Genomic DNA, 22,418 nt, shown 5'->3' with positions numbered 1-22,418 from the left:
AGGGATCACTCCCTATGCGATTCCCTTGTCCATTTGTTCCCCCCATCCCTTCCCACCGATCTCCCTCCTGGCACTTATCCTTGTAAGCGGAACAAGTGCTACACATGCCCTTACACTTCCTCCCTCACCACCATTCAGGGCCCCAGACAGTCCTTCCAGGTGAGGCGACACTTCACCTGTGAGTCGACTGGGGTGATATACTGCATCCGGTTCTCCCGATGTGGCCTTCTATATATTGGCAAGACCCGACGCAGGCTGGGAGAACGTTTCACTGAACACCTACGCTCTGTCCGCCAGAGAAAGCAGGATCTCCCAGTGGCCACACATTTTAATTCCATGTCCCATTCCCATTCTGATATGTCTATCCACGGCCTCCTCTATACTGTCAAGATGAAGCCACACTCAGGTTGGAGGAACAACACCTTACATTCCGTCTGGCTAGCCTCCAAGCTGATGGCATGAACATTGACTTCTCTAACTTCCGTTAATGCCCCACCTCCCCTTTGTACCCCATTCCTTATTTCTTTCTTTATTATTATTATTTTTAATTTCCCCCTTTTTTTCTTTCTTCTCCCTCTGTCCCTCTCACTATAACTCTTTGCCCATCCTCTGGGTTTCCCCTTCCCCTTTCTTTCTCCCTACGCCTCCCGTCCCATGATCCTCTCCCTTCTCCAGCCTCATATCCCTTTTGCCAATCAACTTTCCAGCTCTTGGCTGCATCCCTCCCCCTCCTGTCTTCTCCTATCATTTCAGATCTCCCCCTCCCCCTCCCACTTTCAAATCTCTTACTATCTCTTCTTTCAGTTAGCCCTGACGAAGGGTCTCGGCCCGAAACGTCGACTGTACCACTTCCTATAGGTGCTGCCTGGCCTGCTGCATTCACCAGCATTTTTTTTGGTGTGTGTTGCCATTACCTTACCTGGATTGGTGGAATCTACAGTTGCTGACAGTCAAAGTGAATGCTGAGGATGTATATAATGGAAAAGGTTTTGAAAATGAGAGTTTCTAACCATTTATGGAATTTATCATTACCTTTTTCCTCTTGACATTTGAAGAGATTTTCCTCTGGTTGTCTTGATTTTATTTTGGTTTTCCTTTCTCTTTTTTTGGGAGTTGTGAGATTCCTGACAGGATGCCTTAGTGCAGACATACCTGAAAGGAGAAGGATAATCATTGAGGAATTCTGGGTTACTTGTGCTATGGAAAATATGTTCTGTGAACTCCATCCCACATTCTGCCCTTTCAATCTAACACCCTCTGCTGCATGGTGACATGACTTGTTATATTTATTTGGTGATATTGGTAAATGCGTTTTTATTAACCATCTGTAGTTGCTCTGGTGATCCACGATATAACAAAACGTAGGACAGGCTTGAAAAGTTGTTGAAGATGATAGATGTAGAGGTTCTGGAAATTTTCTCTCCCGAAGGAATCTGTCTTCCATTGTTTGCTGGCTTTCTTCATTTGCAAAAAGGGGTTGGGGCAGGAATAGGATGTTTAAGTAGGCATAAAAGTGGATAAATACCCAGGGGGCTGATGAATGTTTCCAGGCAAGGGAGAATTCTGCTGGGGCCAGATTGTAACTCGCATCATTGTTGAAACTCATTCCTTGTGTTTTTGACCTACAATAAATGATGATTTTGCAAAGCATTGATTTCAAAGTATTTGTATTCAAAATGTGCTTTTACTCCATAACAATTTCTGAGAGTTACAGTGTCTGTGCTTTTCCATTTCCAGCTTTTTTTGTGCTCCCTCAATTGAAATTGCTTTACTATTGGTGACTGTGCCATTGTTTGAATCTCTGAGATTTCCATCATAAATGTATCAATTTTCCTACTCTTCTTTAAAATCCTGTTTAAATCCTCTTTTGGTGACTTCCCTTCTTATCCATTCATGTGACTGGATGACAATTATTATTTATTAATGTCCTGTGAAGTGTTTAGGATAGTCTACCACATTAGAAATTGTATAAATGCACCCTGAAACCTGAATGCCTTTCCATCATCTCTGTAGTACAAGTCAGGAATCTGATGGACTCCTTCCTCTTCAATCGATGAATATCGATAACAGTACACCACTGGCACCTTGCCTGCAACTCAGAAGTCCATTCCCTTCAGCATGGTCGCTGTACTGGGTGTCATCAAAAGAATGGGACGTCATCTAGCCAACTCCCGCAGCTCCTCCCAAACCTTCAACCTCATCTATGAAGAAGCCAAGACCAGTGAGTGCATGGGTGTCCTGGACCCATCATATAAATATAATTGCACAGAAAGCACGACAGCACCTCTACTTCCTCAGGAGTCTGCAGAGATTCAGCATGTCATCATAAACCTTGGCTAACTTCTATAGATGTGTGGTGACTGGCCGCATTACAGGGTGCGATGGGAACACCAATACACCAATCTCTTCGAGCGGAAAATCCTACAAAAGGTCATGGATTTGGCCCAGTACATCACGGATAAAGCCCTCCCAACTATTGAGCACATCTACATGAAAATTCACTGTAGAGAAGCAGCATCCATCATCAAAGATCCTCACCACCCAGGCCCTGCTCTTTTCTAACTGCTGTCATCAGGTAGAAGGTACAAGGTGCCTCAGGACTCGCCCCACCAGGTTCAAGGACAGTTACTAGCACACACCACCAGGCTCTTAAACAAAAGAGGATAACTACACTCATACAAACAACAGGAATTCTGCAGATGCTGGAAATTCAAGCAACACACATCAAAGTTGCTGGTGAACGCAGCAGGCCAGGCAGCATCTCTAGGAAGAGGTGCAGTCGACGTTTCAGGCCGAGACCCTTCGTCAGGACTAACTGAAGGAAGAGTGAGTAAGGGATTTGAAAGTTGGAGGGGGAAGCGGAGATCCAAAATGATAGGAGAAGACAGGAGGGGGAGGGATGGAGCCAAGAGCTGGACGGGTGATTGGATAACTACATTCATTCTGTTTCTGGTGTTCACTTTAAAGACTCTTCCATTTTCAGTTTGCTATTCATCAATCCTTTTTATAGTTACTGTTCTATAGATTTGCTAAGTATGCCGGCAGAAGAATAATCTCAGGATTGTATGTGGCGACATGTATGTACTCTGCTAATAAATTTTTCTTTGAACTTTTAAAAACTACAAGTTTTCCTCTAAGCTGTACATCATCCTGAGTTGTTCCTCCATTTACGTAACTTCCTCCCCAACAACCTTATGGGAGCTAAACACTAACTTCTCAGGGGCAATAACTTCTTAGAAAAGAATGTTTGGTGGTATTTGAAGGTTGGCACAGTAGTGTAGCTAGTAGAGCGAAACCTTTTCGCACCACTAACTTAGATTCAATAGTGACCTCTGGTGCTGTCTATATGGACTTCGCACATTCTCTCTTTGATCAGGTGACTTTCCTCAGATGCTCCGGTTTCCCTTTACATCCCAAAGCGAATTAGTAGGTCAATTGGCCATTTTAAGTTACCTCGAGTCCAGTGTGTTGTCGAGTGTTATAATCAGAGATGAGAACCAGTTACAGTGTAAGGGAAATTTGTTAGTGGACGGAATTGATTTGAGCAGGGATGAATTAACCTTCTTTTATTTCACCTGGAAATTGATAGAAACTTACCAGCGATAAATCCTAAAGGGGATATTTGATTTCTTTTGAAACAAATAGCTTTAAAATTATATAAAAAGTCAAAAGCTGTAAATGGTAGTGATCATCAATAGGGCGGAACAGTGCTTGCGTGGCCGCAGTAACCACGGGTCCGGTCGGACGAATTACTGTGAGGACGAGTTTGCTGACGTGTGTGCAGGACTTCGCTGCCTTTCCGCAATCAGGTTCCAGTTTGACAATGCGTAGCTCGGTTTTCTCGGTTCTCACCCGCTTCTCCCAGGAGTACGCGGCCGGCACTCCTCTCCGGCTGAAACTGCTCGACTCCTACCTGCTGTACATGGCGCTGAGCGGCGCCACCCAGTTCCTATACTGCGCGCTGGTCGGCACCTTCCCCTTCAACTCGTTCCTGTCCGGCTTCATCGCCTGCGTGGGCTCTTTCGTGCTGGCGGGTGAGGACAAGGGTTCGAGAATGGAGTCGGGAGCAGGGGAGGGTGGGGTGGGTAAGGCTGAGAGGGTACAGGCCTGTTGTGGGGCCTTGTGTGAGAGGCAGGAGATTGGGTGGTGTGGGAAGCTGGGGCCAGAGTACAAAAATATGCAAAAGGAAGGAGAATCTGGATTGGGGGTGAGGATGGCCGTCGCTGTTGTGGGCGGTTGAGATACGTATTGGGGGCAATACAGCTTGGTTTGACTCTCTGGTAAACCCATTGGATTGCATGTCACCAAAGAACAAGATGATTTTTCTTGGAAGGGTTTCAGCCTGAAACGTCGACTGTACTCTTTTCCAAAGGTGCTGCCTGACCTGCTTAGTTCTTTCAGCGTTTTTTGTGTGTTGCTGTGATTTCCAGTATCTGCAGATTTTCTCTTGTAGATTTTTTTTGTGTGGGAAGCAAAATATGAGGAGGGTATTTCACAATAAATCCCAACCCATGGAGTCCAATAGGCTATGTATAGTGGCTGGTACTGTTTCTCACAGTGTGCTTGGGATTGTCATGGTATTGCCCTAACACTTTTGTCAAGCTTTTTTAGTGCAGTGTCACATTTTGCCAACACAAACTTTCTTACAGTACCCCCAGTATTGGGCATGCCATTTACACTAGTTTGTGCATCTCGTATCAATTGCTTGCCTAACATCAAACACTCTTCATGAGCTCTGTCATGGGAAGGAATTATCAGGCATAAGGGAGGAAAGGTTCAAGGATATACTCGAATCCTCTTACAATTGGAGCAACTCCACTGATACTTTGCTATATCTGGCCTATGACCTTTCATAGTGAAGAAGGAACATCTGAGATGGCATGGAGAATTTAAAGGTTGAGCATTAGGAGCACATAGAAACCCTATCTAAGTAATGAAGGAGCAGACCACCTCTCAACATAAACTAGTTTCATCAGCTACTTCCTGCCCCATTCATGGATATCTGATTTCTACATTGTGGCTTAAGAGAAAGCTAATGAATCCCAATATGGGAGCAGAACAAAGTCATTGTCCATCACAACTGCCTGGTCAGGAAAAAGAAACAATGTGATGCCTACACTGAAGAAATTAAAATCTTCTCTTTGACAGGAGTTTAGTGAAACTATCTCACAGCTCCCCATCTTTAATTTCTTTGGCCCTTCAACTTTTCGACCACATTTTGACTCAGACTCACTATTACAGCCATATATCCTTTCTTGGAACGTGTGTCCATAGGACATAGAATAGTACAGCACAGTACAGGCCTTTTGGCCCACAATGTTTTGCTGACCCTCAAACCCTGCCTCCCATATAAGCCCCCACCTTAAATTCCTCCATATACCTGTCTAGTAGTCTCTTAAACTTCACTAGTGTATCCTCCTCCACCACTGACTCAGGCAGTGCATTCCACGCACCAACCACTCTCTGAGTAAAAAAACCTTCCTCTAATATCCCCTTGAACTTCCCACCCCTTACCTTAAAGCCATGTCCTCTTGTATTGAGCAGTGGTGCCCTGGGGAAGAGGCACTGGCTATCCACTCTATCTATTCCTTTTATTATCTTGTACACCTCTATCATTTCTCCTCTCATTCTCCTCCTCTCCAAAGAGTAAAGCCCTATCTCCCTTAATCTCTGAACATAATGCATACTCTCTAAACCAGGCAGCATCCTGGTAGATCTCCTCTGTACCCTTTCCAATGCTTCCACATCCTTCCTATAGTGAGGCAACCAGAACTGGACACAGTACTCCACTCACTGCCAACTTACTCCAGTTGGCTTCAGGATTCGGTTTCGAGCCTCTCAATTTGGCCCTTCTGCCAATCAACTTTCCAGCTCTTAGCTCCATCCCTCCCCCTCCTGTCTTCTCCTATCATTTTGGATCTCCCCCTCCCACTTTCCCTCTTACTATCTCTTCTTTCAGTTAGTCCTGACGAAGGGTCTCGGCCCGAAACGTCGACTGTACCTCTTCCTATAGATGCTGCCTGGCCTGCTGCGTTCACCAGCAATTTTTATGTGTGTTGTGTTAAATGAACCCAGTGATGTGCAATTGTTTTTTAAAAAAAAACAACTTCCATTGGATTTAATTGACACAAGTTATTATTATGCTATTATACTCTATGGGCTATCACTTGATGCTCTTTAATTATATTGAATGTGTTTGAAATGGGTGTGTTCTTGATTGCCATCCAGTGAGGTTAGTGTAAATTGAATGGTGGGCTTTGTTTTGGACTTGTGACCAAAGGTCAGTTTAATATTTTTATGTTTACGTATTTTTTTGTTGGAACCCCGCAGTGCTTTGCTTAGACTATTTTTTCTATCACCACAGTTTGCTTGCGGATACAGATTAATCCTCAGAATAAAGGTGATTTCATTGGCATTTCACCAGAGCGTGCATTTGCTGACTTCCTCTTTGCCAGTACCATCCTTCATTTGGTGGTGATCAACTTCATAGGCTGAAGGTATGTATGAGGAGTGGAAGAGTTGCTTTTCAGCTTTTTTTTGTTCTTTGTACTGTATTGTCTAATGTGCTGGGAATAGTAAAACTTTGTGGAGCTAGTTAGAGTTGGAAGGAAAGAATTAACTTTGGCTTCTGACTCTTCATATTTTCAGTTCTTCTGAAATGTAAGTCATGAAAAAACAAAGTGGAATAAGTTTTATATGATGTTATCCGAGAATATCAACTTGAAAAATGCTAGCATATTCAGAAGGATAGTGGGACTAATTGTGGTACCTCACAGACAAGCATGATATTAATACATTCTATGAATGTGGCTGATCTGAGTTCCATCCCAATTGATACTGAATAAAAAAAATAGTACTGTTTACTTCACATCTAGTTAGATAATTGGAATCACTGATAAACTGATATTTTTCCGAGATCAGGATTGCGAAAGTGTAGAGGAAAGTGCTGACCATCTTCGATTTTACTAAGTGACGTATTACCCTGATTATGATCTTGGGTAATTTGGAATCAGTTTTTAAAAACCATTTTCTTTGTCTTGCTTGACTTATTAAATATTTGTAGTGATGAAGTCAAATAGATTCCCTTGTGCTTTTCTTCCCACGAGTTTTTGGGATGTGATAGATCAGAAATTTTCCTTTGCTAGGATTTTTTTATAACACCAACTCAAAAAGTGAATTTACTTTTTAATATGGTGCCTCATGACTTCTGGATTTTTCAAAATACTTGACCCCTTGAAAGTAAAATTAATTGTCTATGACTACTGCTCTATTAATATCAGAAACAGAGAAAATTTGTGCACACAATTGTAGAGACTAGGTTATGTATTGATGGGTAACTGATAAATATTGGTTAGGAACTTAATGCTCTTTTAAAAAGTGCTATGAGATCATCATGAAAAGTAGATGCATTTTGACATCACTTCTGAAAGACAGCAGATGAACCAGGTTTTTGGGTCTAGCCCATAAAATAAGTTATGAAGGTTGAATTTCAGAAGGTACAAATGAGATTTGAAATGTGACCATCATGCCCTTAAGTCTTTATTCTTGGTGTAAGTTTATCTGTAGTGGGGTTTGAAATAAATTTCTTAGAAACCTGTCATTTTGAGTGATGGAAGCTAAATGTATTGTTTCCCCAGTGAAGGGGCACAATGCTGTCAGCAATTTTGAGAGGAAATTTAAGGTATATTAACAGAATTAGATGGCATTTGTTGGCATTGAACAAAGGATTGGGAACATGAGTAGGACACTCAGCCTGCTCTGCCTTTTAACTTATAGCTGATCTGTCTGTAACCTAACTCTCTTTTGTTTTTGTAGCTGTGCAGCAGGAATAATGTAACCCCAGCAGTTTGGAGCCTGTGTTGATGCTGCGTTGGATCAGTTTGTATTTTGTTTACAAAATCTGTTTCATTCCATATGTAAAAAAACAAAATTAAAAAAAGTCTTTTACAAAATGGTTGATTACGTCTTAATTAGTTACTGGAGGATTAAGATGGATTAGAAACTGGTCAAAGATGTGATGGCAAATTCAGCTGCAGGTTATTATTAAATTAGCTAATTTTGTCTGTGACAAATTCAGTTTTGTGACAGAGCATTGAAGTTACCAACAAGGATAACATTCCAAATGTTACCATGTTATTTTGGTGAGGCAGTATTGACTTAAACTTTCATTTCTTGAGAACAAATAAGTTCTGCACTTAACTATTTTGGTGGGATGGGGCAGACTGACTTAAAGTGGTTATGAGAAGTGAAAACAAGCAAATTATTTTTTTGCCTAAACTTACGCCTGTTCCGAGAGCTTTAGTAATCTAGCAAAACTCTGATAATGCCTAATAATTAAACATGCAAACCTTTTCATAATTATTTTGTATAGTGGCACTCAAAGCCTTGGGAAGTTTCAAAGCTTCGGGCTGAGACCCTTTATCAGAACTGGAGAAAAAAGCTGAGAAGTCAGTAAGAAGGTGGGGAGGGGAGGAAGAAATACAAGGTGGTAATAGGTGAAACTGGAGGAGGGGTGAAGCAAAGATCTGGGGAGACGATCGGTGAAAGAGAGAAAGGGCTGGAGAAGGGGAAATCTGATAGAAGGCTATGGAAGAAAGGGAAGCACCAGAAGGAGATGATGGGCCTGTAAGGAGATAAGGTGAGAGGGAAATGGGAATGATGAGGGGGAGGGGGTCTATTGCTGGAAGTTCGAGGAATCAATGTTAATGCAATCGGGTTGGAGGCTACCCAGATGGAATACAGGTGTTGCTTCTCCAGACGGAGTGTGGCTTCATCACGGCAGTAGAGGAGGCCATGGACTGACATGTTGGAATGGGAAGTTGAAATAAAATGGGTGGCCACTGGGAGATCTGGCTTTTTGCGGCAGACGGAATGTAGGTGCTCAGCGAAGCCATCACCCAATCTATATCGGGTCTCACGGATATACGGGACGTCACACCAGATACAGTAGATGACCCCAACAGGTGAAATGTGGCCTCACCTGGAGGGACTGTTTGGAGCCCTGAATGGTAGGGAGGTGGTGTAGGGGGAGGTGCCAAGAGGTAAATCAGTGGGGAGGGACGAATGGCAAGGGAACAATTCCTGCAGAAAGCCGGAAGTGGGGTGGAGGGAAAGATGTGCTTGGTGGTGCACCTTCTTGCTCTGACTTCTCATCTTTTTTTCTCGGTATTGATGAAGGGTCTCGGCCTGAAACATCAATTGTTTACTCTTCTCCCTAGATGCTGCCTGGCCTGCTGAGTTCCTCCAGCATTTTGTGTGTATGGTTTGGTTTTCTAGCATCTGCAGGTTTTCTCATGTTTGTGATTGGACATTTAATTCTGGATTGTTACAGAGAAAGTGCAGTGCAGGAAGACAATAAGGTGCAAGGCCACAGTGAGGTAAATTGTCCACCTTCTTGTATGAGGCAACTGTCCAATAGTCTCAAAAGCCAGGGATGGAAGCTGTGCTTGGGCTGGTGGTATGTGCTTTCAGGCTTTTATATCTTCTGCCTGATTTTGGTGGGGAGAGGGGAGAAAGAAGAGATTTGTCAGCGTTACTTCAAGTTATGCTTAATCTAAGCTCACTGTACTAATGCATTGGCTTTATGAATAACAGTACAAACGTTGGAGTTACATCTATTACATCATTTTGTACAGTACCCTGAGGGCAATTCAGATAGTGATTATAGTAAACCTAAGTTTTAATCAAAATAATTTGGCTTTGATGACATATTACTGACAACTTGAACATCTCTTTTTGCAGGTGGATCTTTGATTTCCTGACTAACAGACTACAGTCAGCATGGATATGCAACAGTTCTTCCATGATTATTCTTGCTGCCTTGGTTCAGCCCATACCAGACTTTTATAGTCTGGCCCGGTGTTTAAATCAGTCAAACATCGGCTTGTTCCTTGCTCCTGGGCTCGGGCCCTGCTGCCTTGCCTCAGATCTGCTGCTTTGAGCTGGTTCCAGGTCCACTCCGGTAATGGCCATACATTAGCTCATTCCTCGCTCTTGAGCTAAGGCCCCGTCACCACACGGCATGCTGCAAATATCCTGCACATTTGAGACTTCTGTTCACACCACAAAAATGCCAAGTTGTGCAGCGGTTTCAAAGCACAACTCCGAAAGGGAAGTTACAGGCTATTGCAGTGATTGTTTACTGGAAAAAGTGTGATAACAAAGTAGTTAGTAGTTTTGTTTGCTGCTGGTAAGTCGTTGCTGTGTTTCACTAGCGCCATGTTGAATTGGACTGCTGAACTGTAGTGGGCTGTATCACAAATGAGTTGGGCTACAGGAAGGAATAGGGAGCCTAGTGACATGGTGTCATGACACCAGCTTTTCTCTCAATGTCAGCGAAAGAGTGATTATTGACCAGGAAGGGGGACAGTACATGTTCTGTTGTTTGCATCAATATGCTGAGATCAAGAGGGTCCAGAGCTTCCAGTTCCAAGGAGTGAATATCACCAATAGCTTGTCTTGATCCAGCCTCTTTGACACCATAGCCAGGAAGGCTCACCAGTGCCTCTAATTCCTGAGAAGGCGAAAGGTGTTTGTCGTGTCCCCTTTGACCTTTGTCAATGTTTATTGATGTTCCATAGAAAGCATCCTGTTCGGGTACATCATGCCTTCATATGGCAAATGCTGTGCCTGTGACCACAGAAAACTGTGGAGTTGTGGACATGGCTCAGCAAGTCATGGAAACCAGCCTTCTCTCCATGGACTCCTGTCTGTATTTCTCACTGTCTTGGTAAAGTATCCAGCATAAATATCCCAAACATTTTCTCTTCTCCCTTGAAAGTGTGTACCAACAAGCTTAAGGATAGCTTCTATCTGTTGTTATGATTGTTCTTAGTATAAGATAAATTTTTAACTACACCATTGACCTTGCACCTTATTGTCTGTAATTGCAACACTTTATTATACTGTTATAATGAATTGATTTGTATGAATGATGGGCAAGACAAGCTTTTTACAGTATCTCAATGCATGTGACAATAATACTCATTAACGAAGGTGCATGCTGTGATCTCCCTGTTTGATCAGGTAGCTCTCTTATCTCTTTTAAGTGATTTGATGTCCATGTTGTGGCCTCACCCCTGTTATAACCCATGTGTTAAATCTCTGGTTGGTGTTAAATTACCCCAGAGTCAGAAGTTCAAATCCCAGAAAATTGCTGGGGACATTTTATAGTTCTAAGATGCCTTTAACAAAGCGAGTTATTTGTTTGAAGGTGTTCACAAGCAGGCAAACTGTGCAGAAACCAGGTTGAAGTATTTCAATAGGTGGCTAAGCCAGAAGTGAAAAGTGCTTTTTTAAAAACATATTAAAGAAATTAAAATAAACATCAGAACAAGGGATTAAGATGGATCAGATATTATAAACATTTTTTTAAAAAGTAGGTACTTTGAAATATGGGTTAACAATTTACAATTAGTTTCTCAAACGTTTAACAACTGTTAAAAGGCAATTACACTATAATCAGCAAAGCTAGTATAAAATGCTATTCAGGCAACAGTGATGCTGTGTCATGTGGAAACATCAATCTAAATGTTGGGGATAGTGAAATACAATATGGGTAGAACTTCAAAATAGTTTAACGTCATCAGATCTTCACAGATTGTATACTGACAAAATTTCTCAAACTGCAAGCTTTTATAAATGTAACAGCATATGAACATTGGGATTATTTATCAGCTACAGTTGAACAATCGATACAATCATAACTAATGTTTTGATGGTAAAGCAAGTTTATTTATATTATTTTCCATTTAAAAATTACACCAAAACAGGAGTATTGACACTTGGTGTTTACACAAGTGCAATCTCTATATTAAAAGTCCCCTGTGATAATGTTAAAAAATTTTCATGTAGGCATAGGTATTTATTCCAGCCATGAGATCATTCTTAGAATAAAGGATTAAGAAATGCAAAGAATCTCACACCAGTGCAAACATTCTCATTGTCACAGCTGTACTGAACACACAACCTCCTATGAATTCTTGTGAGCATTTGCTTTACTGATTATCGTTCACAGTTACATTTCTCTTGCCCATTGCTGATAATGTCTTACAAATCCTGCATGGGGGGGGGGGGATTCTTCTCAACTTCTCTCTGCTCTTTTAACAACAATCTTAAAACAATAATATCTGGTTAGGGACTAACTTATGAGCCTGTATAAACAACTTTAACTTAGTCACTCAATTAAAACCTCTCATTATTTTGAAAACCTGTATTGAATGTCAACCTTTTCAGCTGTAAGAATAATCCTAATGTCTCCAGACTGTCAATTATATTAAATAGTCCATTATAAAAATAGTATTAATGGTAAGGCTCTTGGCAGTGTGGATAATCAGAGGGATCTTGGGGTCTGAGTCCATAGGACATTCAAAGCTGCTGTGCAAGTTGACTCTGTGGTTAAGGCGGCATATGGTGCACTGGCCTTCATCAATCGTGGGATGGAGTTTAAGAGCTGAGAGCCCTATAGGACCCTGGTGAGACCCCACTTAGAGTACTGTGCTCAGTTCTGGTTGCCTCACTACAGGAAGGATGTGGAAACCATCGAAAGGGTGCAGAGGAGATTTACAAGGATGTTGCCTGAATTCATGTCTTATGAGAATAGGGTGAATGAACTCGGCCTTTTCTCCTTGGAGCAACGGCGGATGAGAGGTGACCTGACAGAGGTGTACAAGATGATGAGAGGCATTGATCATGTGGATAGTCAGAGGCTTTTTCCCAGGGCTGAAATGGCTAGCACAAGAGGGCACAGTTTTAAGGTGCTTGGAAGTAGGTACAGAGGAGATGTCAGGGGTAAGTTTTTTTTATGCAGAGAGTGGTGAGTGTGTGGAATGGGCTGCTGGCGACAGTGGTGGAGGCAGATAGGACAGGGTCTTTTAAGAGACTCCTGGATAGGTACATGGAGCTTAGAAAAATAGAGGGCCATGGGTAAAGCCAAGGTAATTTTTAAGGTAAGGACATGTTAGGCATAGCTTTGTGGGCCGAAGGGCCTGTATTGGGCTTTAGGTTTTTCTATGTTTCTATAATTGAAACCCATCTTCTGGTCATGTTCTACTAAATCTCCCCTGTTTCTTGACCTAATGTGTCCTGTCCGGAACTGAACACAATGTAGTGTGTAATTTTCAGCTTGGGAAAATTAGCAGTAGCAGATGAAACTATATACTCATTTTCCCTTCCACTGATTCAGGGATTGTGCTGGGAACCATTACAGGAGAGTAACCTAATTAACAATTGGTGACACTCAGAAAAGTAACATTTCACAAGCTTACAGTGTTTATAGTAACATATTTAAGTAACACTTTGACATGTTGGTATACCAGACAGCAGTATCTTTGTTCAGTGAGTTCTCTTTGTGAAGTAGTTTTGAATTCTGTATTTATGCTTGGAGGTCAATACATTTTCATAGAGGACTCAAACAAATTTGCCAGGTCTTCCTCTGTCTGAGGCCTTGGTGACAGTTTTGTTACCCTTTCCTAAAACAGATCAACAGAAAAGTTATTATCATTTTAAAATATTCAAAGGCATTATTTTCCAGTACACATTCTCAATGTAACAGAACAATGAGATTGATGGTAGACAATGTTATAAAGGAAAAATATGATGAGAGTGATGGCATCCTAGCCTCAAAATCAAACTTCAACTGAGGAATTTTGTCCCAAGTTATTTATTGCAAGTGTGCTGAAGACTGAAATGAAAGATAGTCTCTGCTCAAATGAAAATTGCAACATTAGTGTAAATACCTGATGTTTCATTATCAATACAACCCATTCCTTGCCTCCAAGGCTATTATTTCCTCAAGACAGTTGGGTTATGAGTATTATGTAACAGCAGTTCATTTAGGTAAGTCTGAATAATTAAGGTATTCCAGGGGTTGGTATAATTTGAAGCTATGAAGAGTTGAAGACTGAAGTTAGTCTCTCTATCCCTTGACTGGATTTATTTCTCCAATACAACCCTTGATTAGCCTCTGCACTAATGAGAACTCATTGATGTTTTTCTAAGAATTTGATGAGAGCTAATATTGGACCAACTAGTCTATTGTTAACTGATTTTTCCTCCTTGATTAGGTGAAATAATTGTAACTTGCATCCTTATGGAAGAAGGAAAAATCTAGCCAGATATTCTGATACTTATTTCAATGAAGCCTTTTATTTCCATTCACCCATTTTATACATCACCCATTCTATTTTTAAATATATTCTGTACCACTTGCCATTTAAATTTTAAATTTTCCATTCCAGTTGATTTATCTTTCAATAAGAATTGTGTCATTTCACTTCACTTCCCATGGATAGCTTGCCCACTTTCCAGAAATTGGTCCAATGCTCCATTCTTTCCTTTTAGGAGCAATCATGCGGCCAACAAATTACCGGTACCAATTTTTCTCTCTTTAATGGAAACTATATGGCATAGAAAGAACACTTGCTGCAGAAGACTTGCATCTACATTGAAGAATCCAAACATATTTTTGTTTGGTTTAATCTTGCTTTACATTACCCTTCATTGCGGCAAAACATTTGGTTGTAAAAAGGTTATTTATTTCCTTTATCCCTGGATCCTCTTGTGCCACTGATCTATCTTGTGATGATTCATGGCAGCAAAGCAAACCCTTTCCCACTTTTATCTAAATGTTCAGTACAACTGCCTATCATTTAATATCATAGCAAAGAGTTACACAACACTGATTTTCTTTGCATGACTAACAAAACTTAAAATAGAAGTATTCCACTTTTTATTTACTTTTGTTCTTGATTTTAGCTCAACTTATTTTGTTTAATAATTTTAATGAATAATAGTCCTGTAAAACTCTTTATTAATGTTACTGCAGACCTGAGGCAGTGTTCCTTTGACTAAAGCTGGAATATCTTCATTAGTGTAACCAACTGCACTCAGCCCATCTTCAACGTGCAGTTCAAACAAGAAATTCCGAAGCGTATCGGCCAGAACTAAGCCTGCATCTTCACGCTTCACGGTCTTCGTGTCAGCTCCTGAAAGAGATGCAGAGTTTGCAGGATCAGAAGAAAATCATGTTATGCATGCACAATACTTTACACGGGATTCCAATATATGTAAAATTCATCTGAAACTACACAAAAATTACCAATTAATCCAATGACTATGCAGTTTATGTGGGCAATAATGTGAAAAATTATAGAACCACAATGCTTTATTTGTATGACACCACAGACTATGTGGAGAGGAATGTACTGCCCGGTGGTATCAGATAATCTGGCATGAGAAATGCAGCATCATTTCAATAAAAGGGGATGAAGCTTCGGCCATTTAGTTTATTCCTTTAGTCACAATTAATGAACAAACATAATAACAAAATAATCAATGGTGGCTCATGTAAAAGACAGATCAGATTTCAGCTTTGGTTCATTATTCATAAAATTGTCTTTGTAACTGTATTGTGAAATGATAGTTTTGAGAGGAAATTAAAGGACTGATCCATAAATTCACTCTCAATTGTGAGGAAGCTGAAGAGTCAGACTCCTACCTAGTATCTCAGCTGCTTCCAAATGGCGTTCAGGACACATGGGGCTTGTGAAAGTGAAGACTGCAGGAGAGGTCAGAACGACAGAAAGGCCATGTGGCTGCAATTGAGAACATCACAGTTATGTAAGAGTAGCATAAATCCCTCTACAAAGCTCTATTTAAACATCCATATCAAGATATCCTCCCTTAGTCTATATATTCCTGCTGTTAAAAATATAATGTAATCTAATAATCTAAATGATTTGATCTGTATGCAAGACAAGCTTTTCTCTGTATCTTGGTACAGGTGACAATAATAAACCAATACCAGTGGCCACCTGGGTTCATGGGTAGACAGCAATGTTGGCACACCCTACTGTCTGGCACGCCACCTGTTCCTCACTGAAATCACAGTAGATTGTTGAATATATGAAACTTTACCAAACAGTGAATCATTTAGTATGACTTTAGATACAACATAGATACTGCTGTTAGTTGGGAGGGATGTTCACTTCCTCTGAAAGAGTAAGTTTTATTGGGATCGTTACCTCTATTATTTGCTGTAATAAGCAACAACACTAAAGTGTCTGCAGGCACCACATGGCCACAAGAGTTTCTTTAGTAACGTAAAGCCTGTGTGAGTGATTTCACTTCTGCAAGAGTGAGCAGCAATTTGGAAGATGCAGCAGAGACTTGCTGTGCCTTGGAAATTGAAAGTCAATATAACTGTGACTCCCATGGAGTAAGCAGTTCAGATATGACAACGGAATGTCACATCATTGAAAAACCCAAGTCCATAAATGTATTGTTCATTGATCAGGTCCAAATAGGATATGGTGTCTCTGAAGACTTTGTTTGGAAGCAGGTTCTCTGTTCAGGCACACATATCTATTTTTCCTATCCCAGGAGCCCGACACACCCCGAGTGACTGGCCATGGCCTTAATGCGGCCTCCATTAATGGAATATTGTGGCACCCATTGATTTCCGGTTAAATGCTGGAAAAATAAACGCTCACTGTTTTGTTGCAAAACCTTGTGGAGTCTTTAAGCAGCTTGGTCACTTCTAAAGGTGCTCAGTCAGGCCTGTTAGTGAAATACTCCCTTTATAGTTAAAAGGGCAACAAACTGGCACTATTTGCTCCTGGTTCTAATGAGATTGTTCCATAATGGTCACAGTACCAAGATATGTAGGTGCAGGCTGAAATTTATGGATTGTGAATAAAGACATCATTTGGGCTGCGCTTAACACCAGGAAAACATCAGATATTTGATGTCTGAATGAATTATTCAGGAAAATGTCTGGCCCAATTTCACTTCAGGGTCAATTCACCCAGAAGTGATCTCCAGTGCATAGAACTGGGTAAAACCGAAAAGGAATTGCATAGCATTTAAAACTGGTTGTCATGTGAACTAATGTGGACAGCTGAACTGTGTGTACAATTCAAAACCTGTACATACCACCAAAGGATGATCCACATTGTAATCTTCGGCTTTAAAGGTTTTCACCAATCCTGCCACTGGATAGGACATTCCATGGCTAGGAAAGGAAGATCAAACATACAGTCTAAGTCAACATCTTTGTCTACTTGTGACTGGAATTGTGAAAATCCTGTGTAATTTGACAAATCTCATAACAAAACCAACAGAATCGTAAATTATGGGTAAAAATTCTTGAGCATATCAAAACCATTACTGAGTATCTTCATAGATTTGTTATAAGGAACATGTGTAAAACCAATTTAAAGTTTTTTTTAAAGTAGTGATGTCTACATTGATATAAGGATGGAATGGATAGATGTAGTATGTGTGGATTTTCACAAGGCCTTGGACAAAATCCCCTGTAAGATAGTTGTAGAAAATTTCCAGCTGTTAAAGAGTAAATGTTCTCATCTAGATAGAACATTAGTTAATGAATGTGAAAGAAAATTGGATGTGATAACGATGCGAAGGGCTGTAACTTGGACCTCGCTCTTAGTGGACTGAGACACTGGACCGAAAAGAGCATAACCCTAAATAGAAGAGGTTCTATTAATGCTGGAAATCTTGACCAATGCACACAAAGTGCTGGAGAAACTCAGCAAGCAAGGCGGCATCTATGGAGAGAAATATGTTTTGGGCTGAGATCTTTCGTCCATCCCTGAATCATCTGTTTATTCCTCTCCATTGATGCTGTTCAACTTGCAAGGTTCCTCCATGGCTTTGTGGGTGTTGAGCATAATCCCAAACTGTTTCCGACAAAAAAGTCTTGAATTTTGTAAACATGCAGATATTTGTAGTGTGTTGCGATATGGGAGAAAAAAAGAAAGATTGGGAGTATAGATGCAGAGGATAAATCCAGACTCAGAGTCTCCAAATGAGCATTTCCTTGAAAGTAGGGCTGTAGTTATACTATGTTTGTTGATGTTAAAACACATATTCATGTATTTTAAGTTTACTTTAGGGAAGCAAATCTATGATGGAACAGGCAAAATGTTAAGTAAGGTTGCCTCACGCATTGGGTGTACAGTCAAACGTTTGCCACATATATTATACATTTTAGATTTAATCCTCCCAAGTTTTCCCTAAGATAATTACAGAAAGGAAATTAAAATCATTAAGTGCATAAACTCAAGAGGATGTAGCCTGGAATAGAAAACTATAAAGATAAAGATAGCCTTTAGATTATGGCATTGGAGCAGAGAAAGCAGAGAACTATGAAGAGATTTGATAGATGACGGTCTATTTCATCTGGGAGTCCAGGGCAAAACTATTACCAGTTTAAAAGTACTAGTAAAGTAGTTCAGATGTACAGTATTTGTTTATAATTAATTTCACGGTGCATGAATTGTTTTCTCAAAGCTAGATGTGACAGGCAGCATTTCACCTTTGGGAGAAATGGAACAGTATAATCTTATATCAGGAAGATACAGGATTATTATTCATCACACACTTGTATTGGCAATTAAAATCATGGTTAGAACTTGCATGCCTGAGCTTCTAGAAACTTACTGGGGAAGGTTACTTCATCTTGTATTTCTGGCCAAGTTACTTGATTCCGTGTTAAGTGATCACAGCATTCAAATAACCATCTCTGAAACTCTGGAAGAGTAAACGTGACTAGGTTTTCTCTAACTAATTGTTACTTGGAGACCTGGTTGAAACCTGTATGTGAATGAATGTTGGGTAAGGATTGGATTGGACTTGACCCAGATTTTCTCACAACTGTTATTATTACATGATCCAGGCTCACAAAAGGAAAACAACAGACATGACAAGTTTCAAAATACTGTCTCCACCTATGTGCAACTGTAATCTAGCAATAAGAGCAAAGGACAACGTAGCATGTATGCGTAGCCTTAAAGGAGAAGACCCCTCATTAAGAACCTGCATTTGATTTCTTATACAGTATTAGATTTTTTCTATAAGTTCTTTGTGGTGCTCCATTCAGGCAGATTGTGTGGAGCAGTTGTGAACAGGCACATTTACATAGAAACATAGAAAATAGGTGCAGGAGTAGGCCATTCGACCCTTCGAGCCTGCACCGCCATTTATTATGATCATGGCTGATCATCCAATTCAGAACCCCGCCCCAGCCTTCCCTCCATACCCCCTGACCCCCGTAGCCACAAGGGCCATATCTAACTCCCTCTTAAATATAGCCAATGAACTGGCCTCAACAGTTTCCTGTGGCAGAGAATTCCACAGATTCACCACTCTCTGTGTGAAGAAGTTTTTCCTAATCTCGGTCCTAAAAGGCTTCCCCTCTATCCTCAAACTGTGACCCCTCGTTCTGGACTTCCCCAACATCGGGAACAATCTTCCTGCATCTAGCCTGTCCAATCCCTTTAGGATCTTATACGTTTCAATCAGATCCCCCTTCAATCTTCTAAATTCCAACGAGTACAAGCCCAATTCATCCAGTCTTTCTTCATTTGAAAGTCCTGCCGTTCCAGGAATCAATCTGGTGAACCTTCTTTGTACTCCCTCTATGGCAAAGATGTCTTTCCTCAGATTAGGGGACCAAAATGATGGTGAGAATTCTTTCACCCAGTTGGTCAGCAGCTTGTGGCTTCAATAGTTTGGCATCAGCTACCTTATGGAGGAAAAGTAACAGCTAAATCACTTTATAAGATTCTAAAGCATTACATTTTTCATCTTACTTAAATGAAACATTTGGAGCTTCATGGCTCATGACTGCTTACCAGAGATGAACACCAGCGTTTCCAAATCCAATCCCTGCAAAAACACTTGCAAGGTGCATGTTGAATCTTGCCTCAAGGTCATCAGCATTTTGGACAGCACTAGCAGATTTAAAGAGAAATTAATGTTTAAAAAGCATTGTGTAATTCACACCTGGGCTAAGATTGTACTCCACAAGTAAAACAATTGTCAATAAATTCAGACCTGGAATATATATACAAAGTGTAACAACTATATAATTTTCATGAAAACATTTACAATAACCAGTTAAAAATTTAACAATGTACATCACACAGTAAACTAAGGAAGAAGTTCTGTGAGGATTAGATTGGAACATAAAATAAATCAAACACAGAGACGCAAACTATAGACTCCAATATATATTAATTATCTTTAAGGTGCAATGCAACCATTTTCAAGTTGGAGGAAATCGAGAAATCTGAACTTTAGGAATTAGTTGTGCTAACTCATGATTTTTTGTTTCTGCAGGGGATCAGGTGGGACCAGCTAGTTTTTCGAATAAGTATGCTGACCTATTCGAATAAACTTCGCAGACTTCCAGTCAAGTACAGATATTTAGTATAACCAATGTTATGATGACAAACTCTGTTATCTTCTTCAGGGATGATGCCTGGGCATGTCTAGTCCAGTGGTATTTACACCCCCCTATAGTCTGTCCTCACTAGACATCCCCAGGCATCATCCCTGAAGACGATGGCAGAGTTTGTAATTGAAACGTTGGTTATAATTGATACCTGTACCTGGCAGGAAGCCTGAGAAGAGTTTATACATCATATATACGGGGAAACATGCTGACCTATTGATTGTAATTGGTAGCAGGCAGTGATTAGCACTGTGAACAAGTGTCATTATGTATCCCAGTTCTTTTCCTGAAAACAAATATTTTTTAATAAATGTAATTGTTATCTTAAGCAATTGTTCCTAAGCCGTGATTCCCTGTAAAGACAAAACTACATGACATTTGTTACATGTCAACTTTTTTTTTAACCCCGTAAGCATCATTTTAGGCGCCTGGACGAAGCGGTTGGATGACGTCATTAACAAAATGTGGAGAGGTTGCTGGAACATTCGGCAGTTAAGGGACAGGGGACTGCGAGCTACCAGCAGGAGAGTGAGCTGGGTGGAGTGAGTTGAAGAGTTCGCTACAGCAGTGGGCGAGTCTAGTACTTCTCCACGTCCAGAAGATTGTGATAATTAGCGGCACGCAGTGCATATTGGATACGTGACTGTCACTTTGTAGGATCCGTACTTGGGATTTCTGGAGTATCCTGTGGCGACCACTTTTTGTTAATTTGTACATGGATTCCAGTGTATTACGTGGCGACCACTTGTGTTACAGAATATTCCATAACTGTCACCTTGTGATATCCCTATGGGGATTTTGGAACTTAGGCATCACTTTGTTACCCCTGCACGGACTCTAGTATTTCAGTGACGACTACTTGACTTCCGGATCTTCTGTGACTGTCACCTTGTGTCGTCTTAGGGTGGATTTATGAGCTCTCCCTCACAGACACCTGTACCTGTTCCTGTGGATTTTTGGAACCTTCTGGATTGCTATCCTAGGACTCTGTTTGAGTAAGACTTGGGAAGAACTGTTCCTAGACCTCTGTAGTTTGTGAGCTAAAATGCATAGCACTCTTAATTTTTTTCTGGAGAGTAATTTGTTTAATTGTCTGTATTTGGGTAGGTACTGAAAATATAGCTGTTTAACATTAAAAACTGAGTCTGTGGTCTATTGCTGCTGGCACATAACACATATTGTAGAATTTTCAGCAACAGAGGTGCTAAACTTTGCATTACCGCTTAATGTACTTGGCCACAATTCTCAGGGCATGTTTGGACCACACATCACTGATAGGGTTGCTCCCTTGATACGCTGGCCGATTAACTGGGTTTGGCGGGCAGGGTGATCGTAAACTGTATGGAAGAGCTGTGTAGGATTCCAATGCGTGGCTGTTGGGATAATAAGAACAGTGGCAGAAATTTAAGTAGTTTTGCTGTAGAGAAATTAAACTTTATAAAATGTGAATATTATTAATAAACAATGAATTTACATTCAGTTTTATCTACCCGATTGTTCTCTTAAAATCACTATTTATATCTCTGTTACTCTGGCAGTAATTTGATTGGTTTGTGATCCATGTACTTCTCAGCAATGTAATCGCTCAGTATGAAACATTTGACCATTTTGTAGTTCTTCATCTGTGAAGAATCATCAGATTTTTGTTTGAACATTGGCTCCTAGGTCTCGCCCCAAACACTGCTCCTAGTTTAACTTCAAGTGGCCTTATCTAAAGGAGCTCTTTTGGTAGTGATGCTAAATACATCATTCAGCACAATCTGTTCAAAACACAAAACTACAGTGGTTTCCAGTTAATTGGGACACATTGGGACATTTTGGCAAATAACAGCTGTTCCAATTAGCCGACGTTTCAAGGAAATAGTAAAAAAACATAAGAAAAGGCCAACTACTGTTTAACTGAGGAGTAACAAATTATGTATTTAAGTGAAACTCAGAACAAATTAGAACACTAAGAATACTACTGTAGTACTATTAAACTGCATTTCCTGATAGTTATGGATGGAGGAATTTATCCAGAGTACGCTGCTGTGTTCTTTTGACTGCAAAATATCAGCGCAGACACCAACTGCAGGTAAATGGACTGCCTTCATACAATGCATTCAACAAATGCATCCTCCAAATCTACATTTTCATTGTAACATTCAACATGATTGTCAAA

At 40.5% G+C, this 22,418-nt stretch overlaps 2 protein-coding genes across 3 annotated transcripts in view; one reads left to right on the top strand and one right to left on the bottom strand.

The window, feature by feature from the left end:
* The first annotated feature begins 3,672 nt into the window (after nucleotides 1-3,672).
* Nucleotides 3,673-7,972, top strand: dad1 (defender against cell death 1). The gene is made up of 3 exons (XM_063042006.1): nucleotides 3,673-4,034; nucleotides 6,365-6,497; nucleotides 7,816-7,972. The coding sequence occupies exons 1-2, from the start codon at nucleotides 3,824-3,826 to the stop codon at nucleotides 6,493-6,495; spliced, it is 342 nt and encodes a 113-aa protein (XP_062898076.1). The 5' UTR covers nucleotides 3,673-3,823; the 3' UTR covers nucleotides 6,496-6,497; nucleotides 7,816-7,972.
* Nucleotides 7,973-11,334: 3,362 nt separating this feature from the next.
* The window catches only part of adhfe1 (alcohol dehydrogenase iron containing 1), a 34,327-nt gene continuing 23,243 nt past the window's right edge, over nucleotides 11,335-22,418 (bottom strand). For both annotated transcript variants that reach the window (XM_063064417.1, XM_063064426.1), the window contains 6 exons: nucleotides 21,478-21,630; nucleotides 19,656-19,754; nucleotides 16,933-17,011; nucleotides 15,497-15,593; nucleotides 14,827-14,984; nucleotides 11,335-13,469 (listed from right to left, as the gene is read on the bottom strand). In XM_063064417.1, the coding sequence (XP_062920487.1) occupies nucleotides 13,386-13,469; nucleotides 14,827-14,984; nucleotides 15,497-15,593; nucleotides 16,933-17,011; nucleotides 19,656-19,754; nucleotides 21,478-21,630 (670 nt within the window). In that variant the 3' untranslated portion in view covers nucleotides 11,335-13,385. The remainder of the gene's footprint in view (nucleotides 13,470-14,826; nucleotides 14,985-15,496; nucleotides 15,594-16,932; nucleotides 17,012-19,655; nucleotides 19,755-21,477; nucleotides 21,631-22,418) is intronic.

The sequence above is a fragment of the Mobula hypostoma genome, chromosome 1, assembly GCF_963921235.1.
Source record: "Mobula hypostoma chromosome 1, sMobHyp1.1, whole genome shotgun sequence".
NCBI lineage: Eukaryota > Metazoa > Chordata > Chondrichthyes > Myliobatiformes > Myliobatidae > Mobula > Mobula hypostoma.
This window is presented reverse-complemented; position numbering and strand designations above follow the sequence as displayed.

What these genes read in the sequence shown, in the direction of transcription:
- dad1 (XM_063042006.1), top strand. Translation starts at nt 3,824, where the DNA reads ATGCGTAGCTCGGTTTTCTCGGTTCTCACCCGCTTCTCCCAGGAGTAC. An exon ending in GGGCTCTTTCGTGCTGGCGG is followed by an intron (nt 4,035 to 6,364) that starts GTGAGGACAAGG and finishes CTATCACCACAG; the next exon opens with TTTGCTTGCGGATACAGATT.